At 37.7% G+C, this 23,089-nt stretch overlaps 4 protein-coding genes across 7 annotated transcripts in view; 1 reads left to right on the forward strand and 3 right to left on the reverse strand.

Annotated features, from left to right (window-relative positions):
* The first annotated feature begins 59 nt into the window (after window positions 1-59).
* On the forward strand, window positions 60-3,080 carry sertad3 (SERTA domain containing 3). The gene is made up of 2 exons (XM_058750646.1): window positions 60-233; window positions 1,299-3,080. The coding sequence occupies exon 2, from the start codon at window positions 1,307-1,309 to the stop codon at window positions 2,099-2,101; it is 795 nt and encodes a 264-aa protein (XP_058606629.1). The 5' UTR covers window positions 60-233; window positions 1,299-1,306; the 3' UTR covers window positions 2,102-3,080.
* Window positions 3,081-3,232: 152 nt separating this feature from the next.
* Window positions 3,233-8,016, reverse strand: kcnk6 (potassium channel, subfamily K, member 6). The gene is made up of 3 exons (XM_058750645.1): window positions 7,382-8,016; window positions 4,469-4,864; window positions 3,233-4,277 (listed from the first exon to the last, which is right to left on the reverse strand). Exons 1-3 carry the CDS (start codon window positions 7,695-7,697, stop codon window positions 4,042-4,044), a joined length of 948 nt encoding a protein of 315 aa, XP_058606628.1. The 5' UTR covers window positions 7,698-8,016; the 3' UTR covers window positions 3,233-4,041.
* A 1,677-nt stretch (window positions 8,017-9,693) lies between these two features.
* On the reverse strand, window positions 9,694-18,661 carry si:ch211-14c7.2 (uncharacterized). Of its 4 annotated transcripts, none has more exons than XM_058750641.1 (7): window positions 17,597-18,661; window positions 14,593-16,396; window positions 13,317-13,364; window positions 12,409-12,608; window positions 11,922-12,043; window positions 11,343-11,466; window positions 9,694-11,136 (listed from the first exon to the last, which is right to left on the reverse strand). In XM_058750641.1, exons 2-7 carry the CDS (start codon window positions 16,367-16,369, stop codon window positions 11,008-11,010), a joined length of 2,400 nt encoding a protein of 799 aa, XP_058606624.1. In that variant the 5' UTR covers window positions 16,370-16,396; window positions 17,597-18,661; the 3' UTR covers window positions 9,694-11,007. The 4 variants fall into 4 exon arrangements, with proteins under 4 accessions (XP_058606624.1, XP_058606626.1, XP_058606625.1 ...); XM_058750643.1 differs by having other exon boundaries at window positions 14,593-16,442; XM_058750642.1 differs by having other exon boundaries at window positions 14,593-16,445.
* A 136-nt stretch (window positions 18,662-18,797) lies between these two features.
* Window positions 18,798-23,089, reverse strand: part of prx (periaxin) — a 35,638-nt gene continuing 31,346 nt past the window's right edge. The window contains 1 exon segment of the mRNA XM_058750828.1: window positions 18,798-23,081. Coding sequence (XP_058606811.1) covers window positions 19,793-23,081 — 3,289 coding nt within the window. The 3' untranslated portion in view covers window positions 18,798-19,792.

Here is a 23,089-nt window from a genome sequence, read left to right on the forward strand (position 1 = left end):
ACTATCCTCTTTAGATACACAAGAGCTAGCAGGTACTTATGCAACTACAATACCCAGCGTTCATTTCGCGCGTGACGTCAGAACTGATTGAATCACTGGCGGGACAAAAAAAACTCCAGCAAACGATTCCAGTCACCCGACGCCTCAGCAGCGTTATATAATCAACAGAAGTCGAATGAATATAAACCTACAAGAGTTACATCGATTTTGGAGTTCGTTTACATACTTTACAGGTGAGTAAAACATGTCATCCAGAAAGTAACGGTGGGTAGTTAACATGCTAAGCTAGCGCACTGATTTCTGCTCACACAAACTTCTGGATACATTGAATACTTGTTTTTGTGTCGATTTAAAAGTTTTACTTTTGTAACGTTATTCAGTTGCTGTTCCGGAAGGCTGATATTGTAAATATGCCAAGTTCAATTCTAATGAATGACTTTTTATATAAAACTTAATAAGTTGTCGCAATGCATACAGGCCCGTGTCGTCTTCGAAATAAATATACGAAATAAAATTAAATATGATACATTCCGTCCTACACATCTGGAGTTTGTACAACACCTGCCTTCGTTTCTGTCAGTTATAGTTTAGGTTGTGTATTTAGATAATTATATTAAATATGATAGGATAAGACGAGTCCCACCTTCTTTTCTCTCTTGATGATAAATGGCACAAAGTCTCATCTCAACTCATTTAATGAATGGCTTTCCTCTTCTTAATTTTGTCATTTGATCTGGCTGTGAACATATGTGAGATTCAATCACTCAAACACTTAATTAAGCTCTTTTTGGAAATGTGGAATGTTTTTAGGATTGTGGAATAAAAATCTTTTTGCTAAGATGCTATTTTTTTTTAAACTATTTAATTTAAAACTTAATTTTTGGTGTACTTAATGGGGATATTATTGAGTAATTCAATTAGTTGTACATTTCAGACATCTAAACTGTTCATTAAAACCTATAGGCTATTTTGACACATCATCAATTTAAATATGGGAAATTAAATATTTATATATTCGCATGTATTAAAGTCACTGAATAAATTTACCTTACAGATTAATGTTTTACTTTTTGCTTTTCTGTCTTTGAGTATTCTATTATCAAGTCTCTAAATTATTAAAACAACTTTAATTTGAATAGTTGATTTAGTACTTTACATGAATTGTATGAAAAACCATTTATACATTCTGTAAAGCTTTAGCAAATGGTGCGGTAATATGTCTTCTTTCGCTCTACTGTGTGAAGGGTATGTTTTGCATTTTTCATAAGAGCAGACTCAAACTCACTGTTGTTTTGCAGTGTGAGAAATGGTGGCCAAGGGACAGAAGCGTAAACTCCACGGGGAGGATGAGGGAGGAGGTTCAGCGTGGGAAAGTCAGCTGCAGTCCGTGTTGGACATCTCCATGGATAAGTTCCACCGCGACCAGGCTCTCGTGGAGCCCTGCTTATTACGGTCGGTTCTGATCAACAACACACTGCGGCAGGTCCAGTCCGAGGTCCGGGCGCAGGTCGAATCGCTGTCCGCTGTAAATATTCCCACAAAATTAAAACCAGAGCCCGATTTTCCACAATTATCTCCTCCAGCGGAGCATAATGCACCTTTGTTCTCAGCGAATGCTGAAAATACGGAGGATGAGTTCATGGCCTGGACTTCAGAGGAGGATTTCTCTCTATCTTCAGCCATTTCTGCCATTCTCAAAGATCTAGACACAGTCATCGACGCCGGTCAAGGGCCTTGTGCATCTCAACGGGCTCCGCTCAGCTCTCTAGAGAATCTAACACAGTATCCTCTGAGGACTGAAAGAACGTCTGACATAGCATCGTCCATCAAAACGGAGGTGATGTCTCCAGGTTGTCCTCAGGATGGAGCTCTAGATAAATTTCTCCTGGACATCGACGCGTCTGTGTTTGAACCAGAGGTGAACCTTCTGCAAGGTTTCTCCGTCACGGCCGATGATCTAGTGAAGTATCTGCCATCCCTGTCCAAATCCCCATCAGCATCCTCTTCCTCATCTTTAGTCTCTCACAGTCAGGCCACATGGGAAATCCAGGAGTTAGAGCATGTTATGGACATCTTGATGCGAACGTACCCGCAAAGCTGATTTTGATGAAATCATGTTCCTGACGTTTGAGGTTATAAACAGTTTTTATGGAGGTATACTAAAGAAATTTCCACTGAATCGAGTTATGTCACTAAGGCTTTGCTACCTCATGTTTACCAACTTGTCATGTTGAAAGTAGTTGATCTCAATGTCAGATGGTTTAGTCCTCTGGTTTATGCACATCTCGTTCTGTTTCAAGAAATGATCTTTCATGCAGATTCATTCAAGGCATCACTTAACAAAGTTCAGCGACTGTTATACACTTTTATTTTTTTTGAAGCGAGTCATTCCAAATGTGCCATTTTTTTTTTTTTTTATTGCTTTATGAAATAATGTTATTCTCTGACATATGCACTTTCCATTGAGTTTGTTAAATATGGATTCTTACACAGTTTGCAGGTTACCATTAGGAGTAAATAGACCAAGGTCATTAAAATATGAGTGTGTATATTTTTAGTTTAAAGATATGATGCGCAGTAAATGTTACATGAGCATTATGAATATACTGGTGCTGTTTCAGCAGATGAACGTGTAGTTACCTATGCAAAATATTTACTATGCCAATATGAAATTATAATGTGAATATTAATCACTTTGTATTCTATTGTTGTACTTTAAATAGAGTGGTATTTGGTGACATCAAGTGGCTGAATGAGGAATTATTTTTAAGAAAAAGACTGTTCCTATACTGGACCATGTCAAATTGCTATTTGGAGAGAAAATGTAAATGGGAATTATTTCCTATATGAAAGAGATAAGAAACATGCCATTTTCAAGCTACAAAATTTTACAAGGAAAAGATTTTTAACCAATCCACAGGAAAAATTGTCACGTGAAAAAAAACAAAACACTAATTTGATTAATATTTCAGTAATAATAGTCCTAATATGTACCGAAACAACATGGGAGATGGGAAACTTGTTTATTCCACTTAGGTTTTTTTTTTTTTGATTGAGTGGTAGGTTATTTAAACTTATCTAGGCCTACATACTGATGTTTATCACAGGTTTTCTGAAACCTATTTAAAGAGCGATAAAACAGGGTGTGTAAAGTACAACCTTCCTTTAACTCCACAGCTACAAACATAAGAGATTTTATCACACCTAGCCATGCAAATGCGTCAAATCAGAATAAAGTATCAAAATTCATTTTATTTTTCTGTGCATGCATTTCTTAAAAATCCATTTGTTGTTCTGACAGCAAATATCAGGCACCTTTTTCTTCCTTACAATCCAACATTGAAAATACAATTGCAATGATACAAAGAATATTTAATGAACATACAGTACTATAATAAAGACAAAAAGATTGTGTTCAGCATAACCACTGGCTGCACAAACCTAAGTAAAAAGCCAATTATAAAGTGCATCTGAAGTTCTCCACATGCCTGGACATCAAGAACCACATTTAACTAGCTATGAAAACAGTGATTCGATTCCATTCTTTTCTCACACACACACACACACACACACACACACACACACACACACACACACACACACACACACACACAGAACAGTATTGGATGGGTGGCAAGCAGCAGCGTTCTCTTCCTGTTTCTGTGGTCCAGAACGGTCTTGGTCCATGCGACAAAAAAATAGTCACAATCTGAAAACAGTCATCAGTTACGAATCCTACACAAAACAACACTAAAGATGATTCACACTTAGGACACAATGAGCAAGTTTTCAATTTCCTAAAGCAATGTCAATATCCCTATAGTCTTAAAGATCAGATTTGTCATATGGTTCATGAAAATGTTCTTCCCAGATGCTTTGCTCCTACAAAACATCAGCGAGGTGTACTGTATTGCACGTGTTCATAGTCGATTGTCTTGACCTTAAATTGCAACGTGTTGGTGTTACATGTCCAAACAATTACAAGTGCAGGACCACTGTGAAAATAAGTGACCTCATCTGAATGTGGAGCAAACTGGTGTTTTATCTATTGATGGAGTTGTAGGACACTTGAGAGCTGGGATCCAGAGGCTTAACTGAGGCCTGCTCAGCCTCCGGCGATTCTTCATCAGGCTCTCGCTCTATTATTGGCTCTTTATCCTCATCTTCCTCGTCGCAGCTCGGCAGCTGGAAGAACGCAGTCCAGCCGTGCACATCTGCAAGCTTGTGGAAAGTACGAAGGACCAGGAACATGACCATCAAACCCACAAACAGGTAGACTGTAAGGGAAAAGAAAGAACTCGTGTAACCAAACAATTCAGACAACAATTTCAGGTGCAGTTTCAAGTATTTCAGAGCTTTTCTGTTGGAGAAAGGTTTAAAAGGCCTTTCTTGGTTAAACCCTTAAACAAGCAAAAAGTCTCTCTAAAAGAAACCAGCATTACTGAAATTGGAAAGTGGCTTCTCTCACCCATGACTGATATCTTGTACAAAGCTCTGAGTCTCTGTCCTGGCTTTTCTGCCGGCACAAAGTCCCCCAGTCCTATAGTGCAGAGGGAGATAAAACAAAAGTAGAAGGCGTCTAAGAAGGACCAGGTTTCTTCTATGGCGCTGAACACCAGTGCAGGCAACACAAAGAAGCCGAGCACCACCAGAAACAGCAGTACGATGAAGTGCACCACACTGGCGGCGCGTGGCTGCAGGCCTGCCCTCCGCTGGCACACAGAGATCGGCCCGTAGGTCAGAGGGTGCATGAGGCGCTGGACACAGGCTGTGAGCACTAGCATGGTGAAGGGCACTCCGATCAGAGCGTACACGATGGAGAAAGCTTTACCCGCATCAGAGAGCGGCGTAGTGTGGCCATATCCTGGAAAAGAGGGAAAGAAAAATAAATATTTCCAACAAAATGCAAGAGAAGTCAATTTTATTTTTCACAATGCATATTGCTTCAAATCTTGTCTATAATGCTTGAAGTTGATAATACTAGATAATTCTTGCTATATTGTATTTATAGTGTTGTCTAGCACATATACAAGTGCTGCAGTGACTAAGCCACATGTCTGAACATTCAAAGTCAATTAAAAGAATCAAATATCGTTCTAGTAAGAGATTTCTAACAAAAAGGGAAGTTATTGTCCCATGAATAACACTAAAGGGGAAAAAAAAAAAAAAAGTTCTAAGAACTGTTCACTGAAAAGTTTTTATAAGTCTTTATAATGGAAAGAGATTCTTTAGATTATGTTCTTTACACTAAGAGAAAAAAATCTGTCATCACTCTGAAAACCTCCTTTTGGAATTGGATTTAGATAATGGTCAATTTTGTTCCAAGTGAGACTATTCTCAAAATGCAATAAATATACAGTTGTCTTAAGTGAAAAATAGATCGCCAAAGAGTGTGATGCGAGTTTAATATTTTCCAAATCTAATTAGAAATAATTTACGCACAGATGTTGGCATGTATCTTCCATTTCAATTAGTCATGTTTATGATTACAGACAGAAGTACTATATTGTGAGGTTCCTTACTGTGGTTAAAAATTACTTACTGTAGACTGCATCATGGATAGAAGATTCTCAAATTGGTTAAAGATTTAGCATTTTCATGTGAGATTTCTTTGTGAGATGCTCTGACTTGCATCAAGGACATTTTACCTAAAAATGAAAATTCTTATGTCACGGTCCAAACCTGCATGACTTTCTTTTTTCAAAGGAACACAAAAGAAGATATTTTAAACTGTGTATATTAAAAAAAAAAAAACAACAACTTTGGACCCCACTGACTTTCATTGTGTGGATTAAAAAACAAAACCGAGACATTTTTCTACATTTCTTTTGTCGTACAGATTTGGAACCACATGAGGATGAGTAAATGTTGACAGAATCTTTATTTTTGGCTGAAATATCCCTTCATCTTACCAATTATACAGTGCACATGATTTCCTGACAGCATAAAGCTTTTAGTGTAATCTAATATAGAGCAGGGGTCAGCTAAACAGGTTAACATGCTCAAAGGATTGATTTCCCATGATACTGTTTGCAGGACCTAAACTGAGAAGTCCAGTTAAAGCAAACAAAGCTTGCACTATGCCTAAACTTAGAAGACTGAAACAGAGTCATATGTGGGTTTGCCAAAAACAAATTTCATCCAATAACCTTAACATCACTTTTAAGGATAATGTTCATACACCAAACACGGAACTGCGGTCTGTCAGAGCTGTAATGCATAACTCATGCACAACGCAATTTGAATGTTTCCGCACACATTTGTGTTGCATGCAAATTTGAAAACTCACTATTCAAGAGGAAACAGTTATTTATAACCTTACGATATAATTAATAGGTCAGATGACAGCTACAATTAAAATGGATGAAATCATATGGTAGTTATTCTAATTAAATGCCTCACAAATACATGAGAAGTATTTAAGCTATGTATACACTGCACTCGAAAAACTACACAACACTACACTTAAAATGTTAGTTATTGTTATAGAAAAAAAGAAGAGATACTGAATTACTTCTCATTTGAAACCATACTTCCACTTCTGTTATCCTGCACATTTTTAATCATAATTAAATGAACAAAGGGGTGAATTTGACATATTTTCAATTTCTAACATGATTCAAGAAGATTAAATATTTTATTTGTTTATCTGCATGTCATGCAACAACTGACATAACAGAGCCTAGAACAATTAATTCAATTAATTGAAATTTTTAAAATCTTTACTTTTAAAGTAATTAAAAGCTGACAAATAACTTTTGAGAATCCATTAACTAAGTTTTTGTTCTGCTGTTTAAACATTTGTCAGAAGTCATGTTATTAATCAAATTTTGTTTTAATGAAAGGTCTAGTTTTGTTTGTTTGTTTGTTTGTTTACACATGAAAATATGTTTCTCCCTTCACATTTTAGGCAGAAGTGCAACACAAAGTGCAATCAAAACGTTTGAAAAACCCTGTTGCCAACATTTCCATCCTGTTGAACATCCTGTTAGTTCTGCCATTGTGCAAATAAGTAAAGTTAAATATACTTAAGTGACAAAGTGCCTAGGCGAAGACTGATATCTATCTATCTATCTATCTATCTATCTATCTATCTAGCGAAGCAACAAAATTCAAAAGCACTGTAACAGAAATGAACGCTACTCCACTTTTTACTGTTTACACTTGCTTACAGTAGCTACTAGTTAGTTCAGTTCTGGCGAACTTTGGAACTTTTGCAGCACTTGTAATGTCTGTAGTGTTCTCTGAGATGAACTAACTGTGGTATTCTACACTCGCCTATTCAGATAAAACTGACTACTAAACTTATAAACGTCCGAGTTGAGCAGCATCGAGCAAACATCGCGCAACATCCGTTAAACTTCGTTCCTGTAAGACTCACCCACTGTCGTGACCATCGTGTTCGCGAAGAACAGAGAAGACGCCAAATCCCAGTTCGTACGGAGTGTGGCGTTTTCAAGCACCGACACGCCGTATTTATTCGCTCTTAAAACTTTTTCCAAGAAGACTTCAAGAGCCGTGGCGTTGATGCAGCTCAGGTTGAGGAACTCTGCCTTCAGGGAGCTCAGGTCTGATTTCAGTGTTTCTTCGACGGGCCGCTCGATGGCAGAGAAAACCAGAGCTCCCAACAACAAATAAGTGATGTACGCCAATATGAAGCCGCTGAGCACAAAACAGGACCTGAACGCCGTGGACATGATGGGATTTGTGAGCAACACGATGACAGCGATTCTTAAGCTGCTGCACTGATGTGCTGGACTGATTGAACTCCACCCTCTTGCAAAAGTTGGCCACGGTGGCCAGGAAATAACCCGTGTACTCAGTCACATGGGTGATGCTTTGAATTGTGTGGGGTTGCATGGTGCCTTTTCGTCCCTCAAACGAGCGCTTTCATTTACACTCGACTGAGAAATGCATTATACACCTATAGTGCAAATGCTATCAGGAGCTCTCATCGCAGTGCCAAGAGACTTAAAGGTGTACTCTGTCCTAAAAAAGTTTTACCCCTACAGAAAATAATAGTTTTGGGATATATCATTAAATGATGAAGACTCACTTCAGTCTTCTAGATAATGCTGTTTTGTTTGCACAGAGTGAGTGGGTGGGTCGCCCCTTCGTGTTGTATTTTTAATTTTTTTCCCTCAGAATTGTGAGTTTATATGTCATACTCCAGGGGCCTGTTTCATAAAACAAGTTTACCAAATAGGTTTATTTCAGTTAGTCTGACTTAATGTCAGTTGATTTGGTTGAAAATAAGTCAGACTAACTGAAATAAACCTGGCTTATTTGGTAAGCTTGTTTTATAGACCTGAACTTGTGAGAAAAAAAAAAGTCTGAATTGTGAGATATAAATTAAGAATTGTGAGGGGGAAAAGTCACAATTATTATTATTTTTTATTAAATGGCATAAGCTTCTATAATGTTAACTTAACATAAACAAAAACCTTTATGAGTGTGCTTGCTTACTAAGCAATTACTAGTATTGTGTTATTTTACTCAAAAATGTGATGTATGCTTATAAAAGTAATCGATAGGTTGATTATTCCAATACTGGACGTCTTAATACAGACTGTGAGTCTTAGGTGCCCTCCATTGGGCAGTACCGGTGCTTTCTATTGGATTGAATTTACTGTTAAGTGAACCAATGAACTTTGGGTGATTTCCACCATGTGGCAGGTACAACACAAATAGCCTAAGTTTGATGTGAACACTTCCAACCAATAGGAGCAATAGCAACCAACTTTTTAATAAAAGTTTTATTAAAAAAGGCCAATCTGTCCAGATTCCACAATTTAAAAATGAGCCAGGTGGACCATTAATTACTTGTGGGAAATCAGACAAGCGAAACCAATAAAAAAACCAGATAAATCAATAAAAAATACTGATAAGAACAAGGTATAACTATGGGTGCCTGGACTGACGGAGACTCGGATGCATCTCGACTTTCTTGCTTTGGACTTATTTTGACATCTGGAACTCTGCTTCTCGAGCTTCATTGACTTCATAGAGAAGACCATTGCTTTCTCCAGTTTTACGCTTAAGCTGTAGATGTTTATTCATGTGCCATACTGTATATGATGCAGTGGTTTGCATCCTGTATATATTACAGTACTTTTGGACAATTTTTGCACTGTGGGTACATCATGTCCCAAAATTACCTTAATTCTCTCACTTTATAGTTTTCTGGCGAAATACAAAATAACAGAAAAAAAAAACTCAAACTCGTGATGGAGTCTGTTGTGAAGATGAAGTGAGGGAGAGAGTCACATGTCGCTGAGGGGATAGAAATAGCTGCAGTCTCTGTCAAAACAGTTTATTGCATTTCTCGTCATATTGTCGACTCGGAGTAAACAGCCCTCACTGCCATATACACTCATGATGAGGGTGTGTGAGGACAGCAGTGTGAACAGCTGGAGACAGTGAACTGTTATCTTGGTAAACAAGCAGCTAAGTCACTCAGATCAGGCAAAGTTAACCAATGTCCTCAAGTGTTTTGATGGCATAACTGGAACTAAAGCTTATGAAATGTGCTTTTATTATGCAATATTAAAAATATCATGTAGATTTGTGCACATTAGTTGAAATGTGCCTTAAATTCGTTTGTGTTCATAAATCATATGAGCTTTTCTCACATTTGCTCAGGTCTCTTATCAAACGTTAAATGGTTGATCCCTCAGTTATCCACTTCATTCAGTCCTTCAAAGATGTTTTAATTACGTCAATCAACAAACAAGCGTACAGGTTCAATTTAAAATGTCAACATTCATTTTAAAACACTTCTGAAAATATGGTCTCTATTCGTCAGGAGTTAAAAATGGTACACTACAGTGTCATATTTAGTACTTCAAGCACAGGGAAAAAAGACATGGAAACAAGAAAATTGATTCTGTGTGAGGTGGTGTATGAAAATACATTTTGTGGAAATTTGCTTTGACAGTTTTCAGGCGAGGGAGAGATTGCGGGGAGCCATAGTTGATCCTAATCTCCCTAAAATCACATTATTACTTTTTATACAATTTTACGTCATGTGAGCCAGTAGAAAGGAAAGTTCGGGACGTGGATCAGGACGTGACAGGCCAGATATGAATCTACATCCCTGTGAGAATGTGCACTAACTGGTTTGCTATGACTCTTATTCTAACAAATATAATCCATAGCAATGATTGAAAGTAATACACAAATGCATCTTGACATATTTTCATCTGATTATATCAGTTATATCAAAATGGGTCCGATAACTGGATTGAACAATTTGGCAAAGGGTTTTTTAACTTGACATTTTTTATATTTGTCCTAATTCAACCCCAATATTCTGAAATGCTGAAAAACATATATGTGACCCTGGAACACAAAACCAGTCTTAAGTCGCTGGGGTATATTTGCAGCAATAGCCAAAAATACATTGTATGGGTCAAAATTATACATTTTTCTTTTATGCCAAAAATCATTAGGATATTAAGTAAAGATCATGTTCCATGAAGATATTTTGTAAATTTCTTACCGTAAATGTATAAAAACTTCATTTTTGATTAGTAATATGCATTGCTAAGAACTTCATTTGGACAACTTTAAAGGCGATTTTCTCAATATTTAGATTTTTTTTGCACCCTCAGATTCCAGATTTTCAAATAGTTGTATCTCGGTAAATATTGTGCGATCCAAACAAACCATACATCAATGGAAAGCTTATTTATTCTGCTTTCAGATGATGCATAAAATCTCAATTTCGAAAAATTGACACTTAAGACTGGTTTTGTGGTCCAGGGTCACATATTTGGTTGAACATAGGTCTAGTGTGTCTTGATACACAGCTGAATGAGAAACAGAATCTACCAGACACTGAGTGAGAACAGACACTGAAAGAAGAAATACACTTTAAATAAACCTCGAATAGAAGTCAATCTATGGAAACTCAGTTATTCAGTTTTTCAGCATGTATTTTTCCTCTGTCCTCTATTTCCTGTTTTCAAGGAAGCATAGGTCAAAGAGGTTCAGCAGATATAGAGACTAGGTCATGATATTTCTGTTGAAGTCATATGACAGTCTTCTCTTAGCATTTGCAGCTAATTGCTGGTTGGACGTTGGGAGATTTGGAGAAAATCTGGCACTGGTCTTCAGTCGAACTGTTGCACATTCCTGAGGCAGAAAAGGATGATGGTTATTTAAAACATGCACTTAACGGGGGTTTCTTATACCAAGCTATATTTATGGTAAATACAGAGTATATAAATCCATTTGCTATTTCAAATTACATTACGTGTATTCAAGTGTTTGATGTAGCAAACTCTCACCAGGATTATATATTATTGCAGTGGTTTTATATTTCATTACAGCAAACTCACAGAGCTGGGACGTTCCAAATGCAGTGACCGAAGGAGAAGTTTACAGGACGGAGACTCCGCCCTTTTATATTTCACACCAATCATCCGGTCCAGATCCTGGAGGCCATCAAGTAAGCTCTGCTCCCTTTGGGCCAAAGCAAAATGATTAACTCGGAATTTTATAGCATGTAACGAGAAAAACAAATACCGTTATTTTACATGAAATTATGAAAGAAAGACTTGTTTTTACATTTTCAGTCATCTCGAGGATGAAATACAAAATTTCATGCAAAACAGTAAGTCCTTTGTGCTTTATGTGATGCAATGCAGTAGTATTTTCTATTACCACAAGGTGGCGATAGAAGACTAATATACTGTATGTCAGGGTTTTTTTTAAACTGTTCAGCATTGCACATTTTGGATGTTTTCCTTATTAGCCGACAAGTGTTAAATAAGGGAGGCATCCAAAATGTGCATTCATTTGGAGGCTCTAAGAATGGCCTGAAAACCCCTGAAGTATGTCTTTAAATAAAAATATTCTAACTAACTTTATAAGTAAGTCATAATTAGTGCAGCCCAACTACAAATAATGCAACATACTTGTGCTCCCCTGTATTGCTGTTTTCAGCTGGTCCTTGCAGAAGCTGCTTCAGACTAGGAATGTATTCAGGATCTTCACAGGGGGACTTTTCTGAGGGAAAGGCCTCTAGAAACACATTTGACTACACACACAAACACACACATACAGTAAGAATCACTAATCATCAGAGCATCAGCAGTGATGAAAAGATGTTTTAGTTACTCATTTGTAAAGTTACAATATTTTAGAATTTAAAGATTTTTTTAGTACAATGTATAATTGATTTTCTATTCATATCACAGGGTCTCTTTTATCTCACATACTGTAAAAATGTACATTTATTAATTGGAATAATGTACATTCATTAGGTCAAGGTTAGGACAGATTAGGACACCAATATGAAGGTGCTGACACCACATAATTGCTAACTGCACTCTTTTCAGTGTCTTTAAAATACTTGAGAATAATCAAAAAACATAATTCTTATAACAGAGCATAAACTTTTACCACATTATGGAGAGGAGAGAGAGGAAGGTTTGGCTTTTCGGTAGAAGGCCACCACTGGCCACCAGGCACTATCTTCAGCTCCACAGTCTCCTGGCTGAAGGCAGTCCATGTGCTCTCTGACTGCTGGAATGACTGGACTGCAGTCCAATCAGATGCCCAGGATGCAGGTTCATTTGCATCAGCAGAACTTGTGTGTTCCTCTGAGAGGAGATAAAGGCTCATTTAAGTCTTTATAGTTTCATTTTCAAGGCTCTCATACAAAAACTCTATGTTACTGGAAAGATGTTCTGCTTTCTGCGGTGGAAAGGTTTCACACACTGTACAACATGTGCAATAACTGACAAGTGGTGAAAGTGTTTAACCAAGCTTCGGTTCTCATGTCTAATGTGGTATTTATAGACCATGGTGGAAAGGTACAACATAGGTTCATAAGAAAAATGTGCCTTTACCTATATTTTTGCAAAACTTAAAAAAACACCTATACATTCAATTCACTAGAGCTGTAAAACACCAATAACTTATATTCCTTTTCACACAAATTATGATTACAGGGCCAGATCATTAATTAATAAAGACTTGTTTTTGTGCGGCTTCTTGTGATTACCTCAGAACATTTTTACCATAGTGCATGATTTGTAAATGAATTAACTAGCTTCATATGTATAGAAGTGCTTTCAAATCGATTAATCGCATCCAAAATAAAAGTTTGTGTTTACATAGCATGTGTGTACTGTGTATATATCAATATATATTTTTTCTTAAATATATACATGTATGTGTGAGTATTTATATATACATATAAATATACACAGTACACACACACACATACTATGTAAACGCAAACTTCGATTAATCGATTTGACAGCGCTATGGTTTTTCTGACATGGTAAACTTGCTCGGTAGCTCACCTGGTACAGCATTAGACTTGCGATGTGGAACACTGAGGTACGAGTCCTCTAAAACATGAGTCACGATAAAAAAATAAGTAAATCAAAAGACTTATAGAAGCAAGCTAAAATGGCTTGGTTGCTTCAGCAAATGTATTTTATCTCGTGTTTGCTAAAGTTTAGTGTAGGTGGCACATTATTAAGGCATTAGAGCACCACTCACCAAACATTTAGTTTCCATTCTGCCACGATATATACAACAACCAACATAATAAAACATTACCAGATTCGTGTTCATCTTTTCAGATAAAACTGAACACACTTTTACCACCACTCACTGGATATTTCACTTTAAAATGCATCATGAAATGTGCAAGAAACAATGTAATATGATTCTGAAGAAATGTCTCAACAGGATAGCTTCTAGAGATAACTTGTCATTTTAAATATCTACTTGTGTGATGCAATTTCAGAATTAAAAACTATAAAAAGTAGGTTAAACCTGTTTATGCTCACTACCGGAATCACCAGGTTTTCAGCTTTTTAGAGAACAGGATTACTCCTGTGGATTAAGATTACACAGAGGTTGCCAAAAATGGAATTGAATCCATAAAATTATTAAGTGGAAAGTGTTTGTGGTTACACTTTATTTTAAGGTGTACAGTGTTAATCATACATTTAAGTACTGAGTAATATTAATTAACTACAGGTACTTACTATATGGTTAGGGTTAAGATTAGGGTTTGGTTTAGGGTTATTAGAGTTATCGTTATTCTAATAGTAAGTACAAGCAACGTGTAATAAGCACCTTAAAATAAAGTGTTACCGTGTTTGTTTTTGACCTAAGATTATAGTTAGAAGACGTACTAGATGAATAAACAATGAAGGGTTTGTCGTCTATTTTGATCAAGCCATTCCCTCTAGACATGCTGCCTTTGGCATTGTGAAGGTTGGCCTCCCCTCTTGTCCCATTGGCCTTGTGTTTGCATGTCTTTTTAATGCTGCCTCCTGCCTTAGGCTGGTACACAGCAACAGGGGAAGAGTGAGTGGTTGGGGGTAGGAATTCCAAGCAGTGCTTTAAATAATTAATATCTTCACATGAGGTCGGGGGAAGCGAGGGGGTCTGCAGGAATCCAGGTCAATCCAGCCAGACTATTTAATACATTGGGACTGCATGTTTATCTGCTCACTCAAACCCAAACAATGCCAGATTCCTACTCCAGAAGACAACTTACTGTACCTTTTAATTTCTGTGACAAAATGTTTTACCTTGCTACTTTCAAGACAGCGTACTTACCACAGTTGTAATCCTCAGCCAACTGTTGGACCTCATTGAACCCATCCGTCCACAGCTGCTCTCCACCTGCCTGCATGAAAGCCCCAAACTCATCCTCCTCCTCCTCGCCCACATCAAGAGACCCCTCGTCAGTGGCCACCTTGTCCTTGTCGTCAACTCTTGCCAGCTCTGATAGCAACTCTGAGTTCACCAGAGGCAGCAAGTCTCCACCTCTAGCCCCCGCCTCCCCCTTGCTTAATGCTGGGATGGCTGTTGCTATGGCTGCGGTGGTGGTAGGGGCAGGATTAGGCAGGGAGTGAATAGTGGATACAGTTATATTGGCTGTTGGTGTACTAAAGCCTTGTGAAGAGGATTTGTCAGACTGCTGTACTTCAAGTTCTCCATGCTCTGTGATTAATTCCTCCCAATGCTGAGGTGAGCACATGGACGGCCTCCTTTTCTTTTCTGTAGTGCTACATTCAGCACCCCCTGGAGTGCGGCCCTCAGGCACAACTGTATTCTTTGTGTCTGGAGTCCCATCTCTCTGTGTTGCAAGATCGCCAGGCTCCACCGAGTGTAGATTCTCGCGGTCCAGTAGGCGCTCGTCTGGCCTGGATTCTTGATTCTTCTGAATGCTGACAGGGACTTCAGAGGGAGTTATCATGGGAGAATGATCTATGCTTGGCTCAGTATTACAGTTTGTTGTGGTCAATTTGATTCCTAGACTATCAGAGTGAGTCTCAGATGCTACAGATGACCCTAGGTTTGGCACATCAGCAACAATGTTCTGGCGATCATTTGCGTCAAGGTCACATTTACTGACCTCGGTGTCACCTTGTGCATTGGCACAACTTGATTCTTCTTTAGAACAGTTATCGGATTGATTGCTCATCTCATCTTCGGCCTGCTCACCTGGTTTGGCAGAAGAGCAGCAGGTTTGTGGATCTGTGCTCTCGGATGTGACAGCTTTCACTAATATGGGGGAATGAGCCCTTTTGTCTTTGCCCTTCAACTTCAAGTCGTCCTGACTTGGATAGCTACCCGTCTGGTCTTGTGTTATTGTGTTATCTGGTGTTACATTAAGTGGCTGCACGTCTGAAATCACTGCATTTTTTTGACTGGCGTTTTCCCCTTTGCCGTGAGCCGCTGTTCTTTTCTCTGTTGTTTTACCGCATTTCCTCCATTTTCGTATGGCCCTGGGCTTGGCCTTGAACAATCCTCCATCGTCTGGCCCATCCTGGCTCACCTTCTGCCCTTTAGAGGAACATCTATGCTCTTCCTTTGTCCCTTCAAGAATGACAGCGTGAGTCCGTGGACCCGTGACTCTCGTCCCAGTCCCGCGGTTTCCAACAGCACAGATGTAGCTGCCCCTTCCCTGGGCCTTGAGAAAGAGGCAGCGCGTCTGAGTCTGCCTACCACCCCCCTCAGTGCCCTTCAAAGTGGCCACAGTTACAAGAGCGCCAAGACCGCCTTGCCTGACCCCTGGCATTCTGGTTGCACTAATTGTGCTATCTAATGTGTGCCCATAGCCACTGCTGACCTGACCTGACCAGCTTCTCTGCCCTACCCTGTTTTCAGGAGGCTGTTGGCATGTGCCCTGTGCCCGAGATCCATTAGCAGCCTTTCTTCTGGCTTTAGAGTAGCCGCCACTCACAGCCCATGCTCTCAGGCCTTTAATCAGGGGTATGGCTCCAAACTCAAGGGCACTGGCGAATGAGACATTGGTTCTTCGGCATTCATGCAGTAGCTCCCTATGGGCCATCTCCAAGCAGTTATTGTTGTTGTTCTGTTGCAGCATTCTTCTTGGGGGTAATAATATCAGATGCTGTAGTGGGTAAGAATGGCATTTAGAATGTCAAAATCTTGAAATCCTTCTTTACAGCACAGCATTTAGCAATCAGTTAAGGAAGGCAAATTGCATATATGTTAATTTAATGATGATTTAAGTTCAATACCTGACATTCAAAGGTCAACATACAAGTGCAAGCTCAAATTTTAGTTTAGGTCTTTGCAAATTGTCTTCAAATAAAAATATCCAGTAAAATAATCCAGTTAATCAATTTAATCCATTCGCTCCATTAATTTTAAATTCTCTCTCTCTCTCTCTCTCTCACACACACACACACACACACATAATTTTCTTGCAATATTTAAAACTGTAATATGTATTGTAATAGTTTTTAAAACTGTAATACAACTTGTATACAATTACTTGTTTATATACTACAGTTTTGTAATTTGTATTCTTGACAATTAAAGGTCAATGCAAAAAACAAGTGCAGGCTCAAATATTTCTTTAGGTCATGACAAATTGATTTGAATTAATATTCTATACACTATATATTCTATGTCTATATACGCACACAAACTGTGATATACTACAACTTGTATATAGACTACAATTACTTTATATACTACAACATATAGTATAATTTTGTAGTTTAATGTATATCATAATTATAGGCATACTGTAATAACTATGAAATATAATAATGTTAAATAAAATACATATTCAGTATTTAAAATGCAATTTTTATTTTTATACTCTTAGTTTTTTCAACTATATTAAAAAAATGGATACTGTCATGTCAAACCACGTTCTATTTCTACTTAATATGATTATTCCTATATTTTATATGTAGTTATTATAACTGTATTTTATAATGCACATGATTGTTTTATTTGATAATGTTATTTTATTAAGAGCTGGTGCATTTAATACTGAAGTTACTGTATAATGTATCTTGTATAATCATTTTTCTCTCGTGTCACGAACTGTGTCATGATGATCAGAGGACGCTGCGTTACGTCGTCTACACACACAATACGTGATCACATCACTTGCACCAAATCGGGAGTCTATCATTAACTAATACTTGCCCACACAGATGTATCTTACATGAGGTAACCTCGGGGAGGGGGGATTATCTGCATCGATTCTTTTCGTGGTTTGACAAGATAATATCCATCTTTTTCGGGATATCATAAATAACCCATCTTTCTTTCTTTCTTTGTATCCTCTTACCTTTACAGTGTGCCAGTCATTTTCCTCATACGGATGCGATGTCACGAATCACACAATTCCAGCTGTCGTGCGTTGTGAAGATGCTGCTGGGCTGAAGGATTTTGGCTTTAACCTTCATGAGGATTTTGAACCGTCTAGAAATGATGATATCCATGACACCACTACGTTTTAAGACAGCATATCCGAATACAGACCACCGTAGATATAGTATAACCTATTATATCCCGTGTACGGCTCAGGTGCTCCGTTGAAGTGAACGTCACGCTACTCCTCCGTGTCTCATCATAGCGCAGGCTGCTTTCACTGGCAATGCAACGCAGAGCCTCCGCAATCTAGTGCGTGCGCTCAGCTGACCAATAGCGGTGCTTTAACGCTTACGCACACGCGCGCGAACACATTACTTCATTATAGCTTTTCGTTTAGCTCTTCAGCCAGCTCTGGTGAGTGGAGGCTACTTTTGCACTCACTCTTTTGCTCGACTTCGTTTAGCCATAATTGGTAGGCTATAGAAACTCAATTTAAAGAGACTTTTGTGTTAATAACATAGTGATCTATGTTTATAGTAGGCACTTTGATTCTAATCAGAATCATTCATGTGCAAACTAGTTTAGTTTCATTTGTGTGCGATACACGGTTCACACTTCAGAGAAAATGAACATTTTCATAATTTACTCACCCTTGTGTTGTTCCAAACCTGCCTATGACTTTATTTCCTCAGGGGAAAATAAAAAGGAAAATTATCTTTATTTTTCAGAAGACATTTGTGTATGAAACACAGACTCTTTTTATGTCACTTTAATGATGCATTTATGGTGTTTTTGTGTTTTGTTGCCTCCTTTCATTGTAATTACTTGGACAAATACAACCGAGACATTCTTCAAAGTGTCTGTTTTCATGACAGAAAATAAATTATAAGGGTTTGGAATGACATGTGGATGAGTAAATTATGATCACATTTCTTTTTATATGTTTGTACTATGTGGTTTCATCTGGATGTGGGTTTCATCAATCATGAAACATTTTTAGATATTACGGTAGGATATTGCAATCTTGGGGAAGGCTGTCTGCTGTAGTTTGTACATTTTTCTTTCCGTGTCAGTTTCAGAACTGGACCACTACTCATCATTAGAGCTGCCACATTAGAAGAATTATGAGAAAATCAGTGGAAAACATACATCAGGAAATAATTATGTACGACTAATTAGAATGTTAATATTTTATTTGACTGTTCTATTTTTGCATTAGATGGAGATAAGCATCATCTAAATGATTGTTTCAAAAAAAGCAACACATTACAAGCATGCAGTTCAGAATGAAACCTGCCTTAAATGTAATATATATATATATATATATATATATATATACAATGATATTGCTTGCATGTAGGTCAATTCCATCACCAACACAAGAGTTAATTTTAAAAAGAAAATAATGTCACACTCAGTGTTTTCAATTCATAATAATTCAGAGCCTTTCTCCTGAGCAGAGAAATGCTTTCTGGTACAGCATGTCACAATCCTTAGAAAATGTGAATGAAAAAAACTTCATATTGTTTAAATTCATCTTAAAAGTCACAAAATATGTATCACAAAAATACTCTACATTACAGGCTTTCTTTTTAGTGTCTTATCTGTACAGATCATGCATATAAATATGTAAAAATAGTACATGTATTTCTAATAATATCTAAAATAAACAAAATTCCATAACAACAACCAAAAACTACAGAGACAAACCAGGCATCGAAAAACCAATATTACCAAAATACTGTAATTCTACAGCATAAATGTCATGCAAGACTGCACAAGAAAAGCATGAGCAAATGTAAAAATGTAATGCTTTTAAATATCTTTACATCTGTCTATGTTCTACAGATTTGTGCCTATGTTGTTTTTTTTTTATCTACAACTAAAATATTTTTGTGTAAATGTGTGTGATCTTTACAAAGATATCAATTTAAAGTGTCATACAGATTGGCAAGTTACAAAACATGAAAATAATGTCTATAATAAATAATTTTCTTTTTGTAGCAACATTTTCATTATGTATAAGTTATGTTTTTCTTGCAAAAGCTGGAGAAAATATGTTTGCTTTCTGTACTTTAAATAGAATAACACCCGCAAGACTGAAACAATTGTCACATATACAAATATGTAGGCCTAATTATTATTCCACTACCGATTGTAACTGAGATTGTTACTGTTTCGAACTGGTACATTTTGTTTCTGTATACTTTGTCGTCTTAGTCATTACAGTAAGAGTTCCCTCTGTTTTAGTAATCAGATGCTCTGAGGGCATTTCATGGGTCAAAAATTCTACGCTTGGCATCTTCACATAGAAACCTCCAGAGGCTTCCTCGCTAGAGCAAGGAAGAGAGGACTTGCTTCCTTTTGGAGAGCTTTCTGGTGTGATATGAAGGATGCCAGTAGAATGGGGACTAAGGGTGACCTTGGGTACTTTGAACCATGTTTTCTCCTCTCTTTCTTCACACTTCATTACAGAAACGAATCCAGATGACACTGTGGGTACTGGAGACTCTGATCCCTCCCGTTCTGCCAACATTTCAGTCCTTGCTTTTGAGAATACTATAGTACTAATCTTTCTCACCTCCTCATCCTTCTCTGTTTTCTTCTTGAGACCTGGGAAAGACATTGTGCCTGATATTGTCTTTGACTCCTTGCTCTCTTTGCTTTCTGCTGAGGTCTCCTTCCTGAGTTTCATGCTTGTTTCCATTTCCTCTTCCTCACTTGCATCTTTTGAGTATGGTGAGAAAAACTCCACTTTAGGCAATTTAAGCTTTCCAAACATTGATTTGTCATCTTTGTCACCATTTAGATTTGGACTTGTTCCATCATCAGACCCACTCGGTGTTACATCAAATGATCCTCTCTGCCCAGAAGAAAATGTGACTTTGGGCAATTTAAGCTTACCAGTTTTTGACTTTCCCTCAGTTTCCACCTCATCTTCGCAATATATTGCTTTCCCCTTTTCATTTGATCGACTTTTTGACTTGCCAAAACTTGGCTTCATTTTGATCTTTGGCTGTTTGAGCTTCACATCTCCAATTTCTGCACTTGCTTCACCACCTACACTAGCAGAGCTCTCCGTTTCTGGATTCACCATAACAAATACAGCTTTTGTTACTTTTGGCAAATGTGGGCTTTCATACTCTACCTCGGAGTCTATGTTTATAGAGTGACCTTTTCCCTGAGATGATTTGATGTGGGCTTCAGGTGAACTTAAAGAAGGCAGAGGAATCCCAAACTTTGGAATTTTAACTTTACCAGTCTGCTTTTTATCTTCATTGGAATTATTAGTGTCAGCTTGGGCAGTCTCAATGTCAAAGTCAAGTTCGGGAATCTTTGGTGCTTGTAAATCAGCTTTCAAGTTTGCATCAATTCCTCCTTTTAGAAATTTAGCATCCATTTTTCCAGACTTCTTTATGTCGGTTTCTAATCCAGAAATTATTACTTTTGGCATTCCAATATTAAATTTTGTACCTTTAACTTTTGGCCCTTTTATTTTTTCTTTCGGTGCGGGTTCCAGATCAGTGTCTTGAAGTTCAGATTTCTTTTTATTCTTTTTTCCGTCTCTTGATAAGCCAAGATCCAGCTCTATATCCACATTAGACATCCTCGTCTTTTTACCCTCTTTATGTGAATCCTTAAGGCTTGCATCAGTAGAAGGATCTGACATGTCTGCATCTCTAGACATTCCTATATCTAGTTTTGGGATTTTAACATTTGGCATTGTCAATTTTCCACCCCCTCCTCTAGATTCTCCCTCTTTGGTATCAAACTCTCCAGTTCTACTTTCTGGTAATGATATGTCTACCTGTGGTATCTTAATATCAGGTATTTTACACTGTCCACCTTTTACTTCCACAGATCCCCTAATCCCAGGGATCATGACTTTACCTTTTCCTACATCAGGTTGAAGTTCTTTAGATTTTACAACATCTTTAGATTTTATTTTAGGAAGGGGTATATCAATTTTTGGCGTCTTTAATTGTCCACCTTCTAGTTCTGAATCAAGTGTGTGACTTTCTTCTTTCCTTCCATGAGGTAGTGATAAATCTATTTTAGGCACTATAATGTCTGGCATTTTTAATTTACTCCCTTTCACTCCAAATTCTATATCAGGATCATCATTTTCCTTTCCATGAGGCAATGATATTTTTGGTATTTTTAGCTTTTCACCTTTAATTTCAGTGTCAGTGTAAGTTGTGTAATGTTTTGCATGTGGTAATGATATTTCCACTTCTGGCATTCTTAATTTACCCTTCCTTCCAACCTCCACCTCATGGTTATCTGTATCACCCATTTTTGCATGAGGAAGTGAAATGTCTACTTTAGGGATCTTGACATGGGGAAAATTTACTGTACCCCTACTACCATCAATGTTAAAGACCGAAGAGTCCACTGGTTCATGAAGTTTCACCCTACGCAAGGAAACATCCAAATCAACTTTTGGAACTGATATGTCAATTGTTGGCATCTTAGGAATTTTTAAACTGCCCTCATAACCTCTGATATCTGCCTCAGATACATCAACCTCAGTTTTAGGAAGCAATACCTCACATTCTGGAATATTTGCTGTTGGCAATGATATCTCAACTGCTGGCATTCTGACCTTTCCTTTGTTATCCACATATCCAGGCATACCTATTTCTACATCTTTGACCTTTGCTTTAGGAGTAGGTGTCTTGAATTTGGGGAATTTGAGCTTGGGTTTGATCTTATCTTCAGAACCCTCTACTCTGAATTCTGGTTTTGTAGTTTTTCCAGCACCTGCTTTTATCTTCATTTCAGTGTCAGGACCAATTATTTCAGTATCCTTTTTAGAAGGTGATGTTTCTTCCATTTCCAAATCTATAGATAAGTCAGGACTCTCTAGTTCTAGTTTGTCTCCACTTTTCAATTTTCTGCCAAATTTAGGAAGTGAAATTTTGGGCATTTTTACAGAGACTTCTGGAACATCAAAACTTGCCCCAGATGACGGCCTTCCACCCTCCGCCTTAAGAAGTTCGATGCTTTCTCTATCACTGCCCTTTCCCTTGGGAAGAGTAAAGTCCAGGCCAACTTTAGGAGCAGATATGTCAACAGTTGGTATTTTCACACTTGGCAGCTTGATGTTCCCACCTAAAGTTACTTCAGGGACATTTAAATCACTAATTTTGGCAACAGAGGCTTTGGTCTGTATATCAGAATCATGAGTCAAGTTCAAGTCTATGTCTTTCTTCTCTGACCCAACTTTTAGTTCACGATCGGTTTGTTTCATTTTAGGGACAGAGATATCAACAGTGGGCATGTGAAATCTTAAACCTTTTTTAGTATCATCTCCCAGTTCAAGCCCTCCCTCTGCGATATCTACAGAGGGAATGTGAAACTTTCCACCCTTGATATCGGGACCTTCAACATTGATTTCACCTCCTGATGGTTTGAATTTAGGCAAGGAAACATCTAATTTAGGCATTTCAAATTTTCTTCCTTT

Source organism: Onychostoma macrolepis, chromosome 18 (assembly GCF_012432095.1).
Source record: "Onychostoma macrolepis isolate SWU-2019 chromosome 18, ASM1243209v1, whole genome shotgun sequence".
NCBI lineage: Eukaryota > Metazoa > Chordata > Actinopteri > Cypriniformes > Cyprinidae > Onychostoma > Onychostoma macrolepis.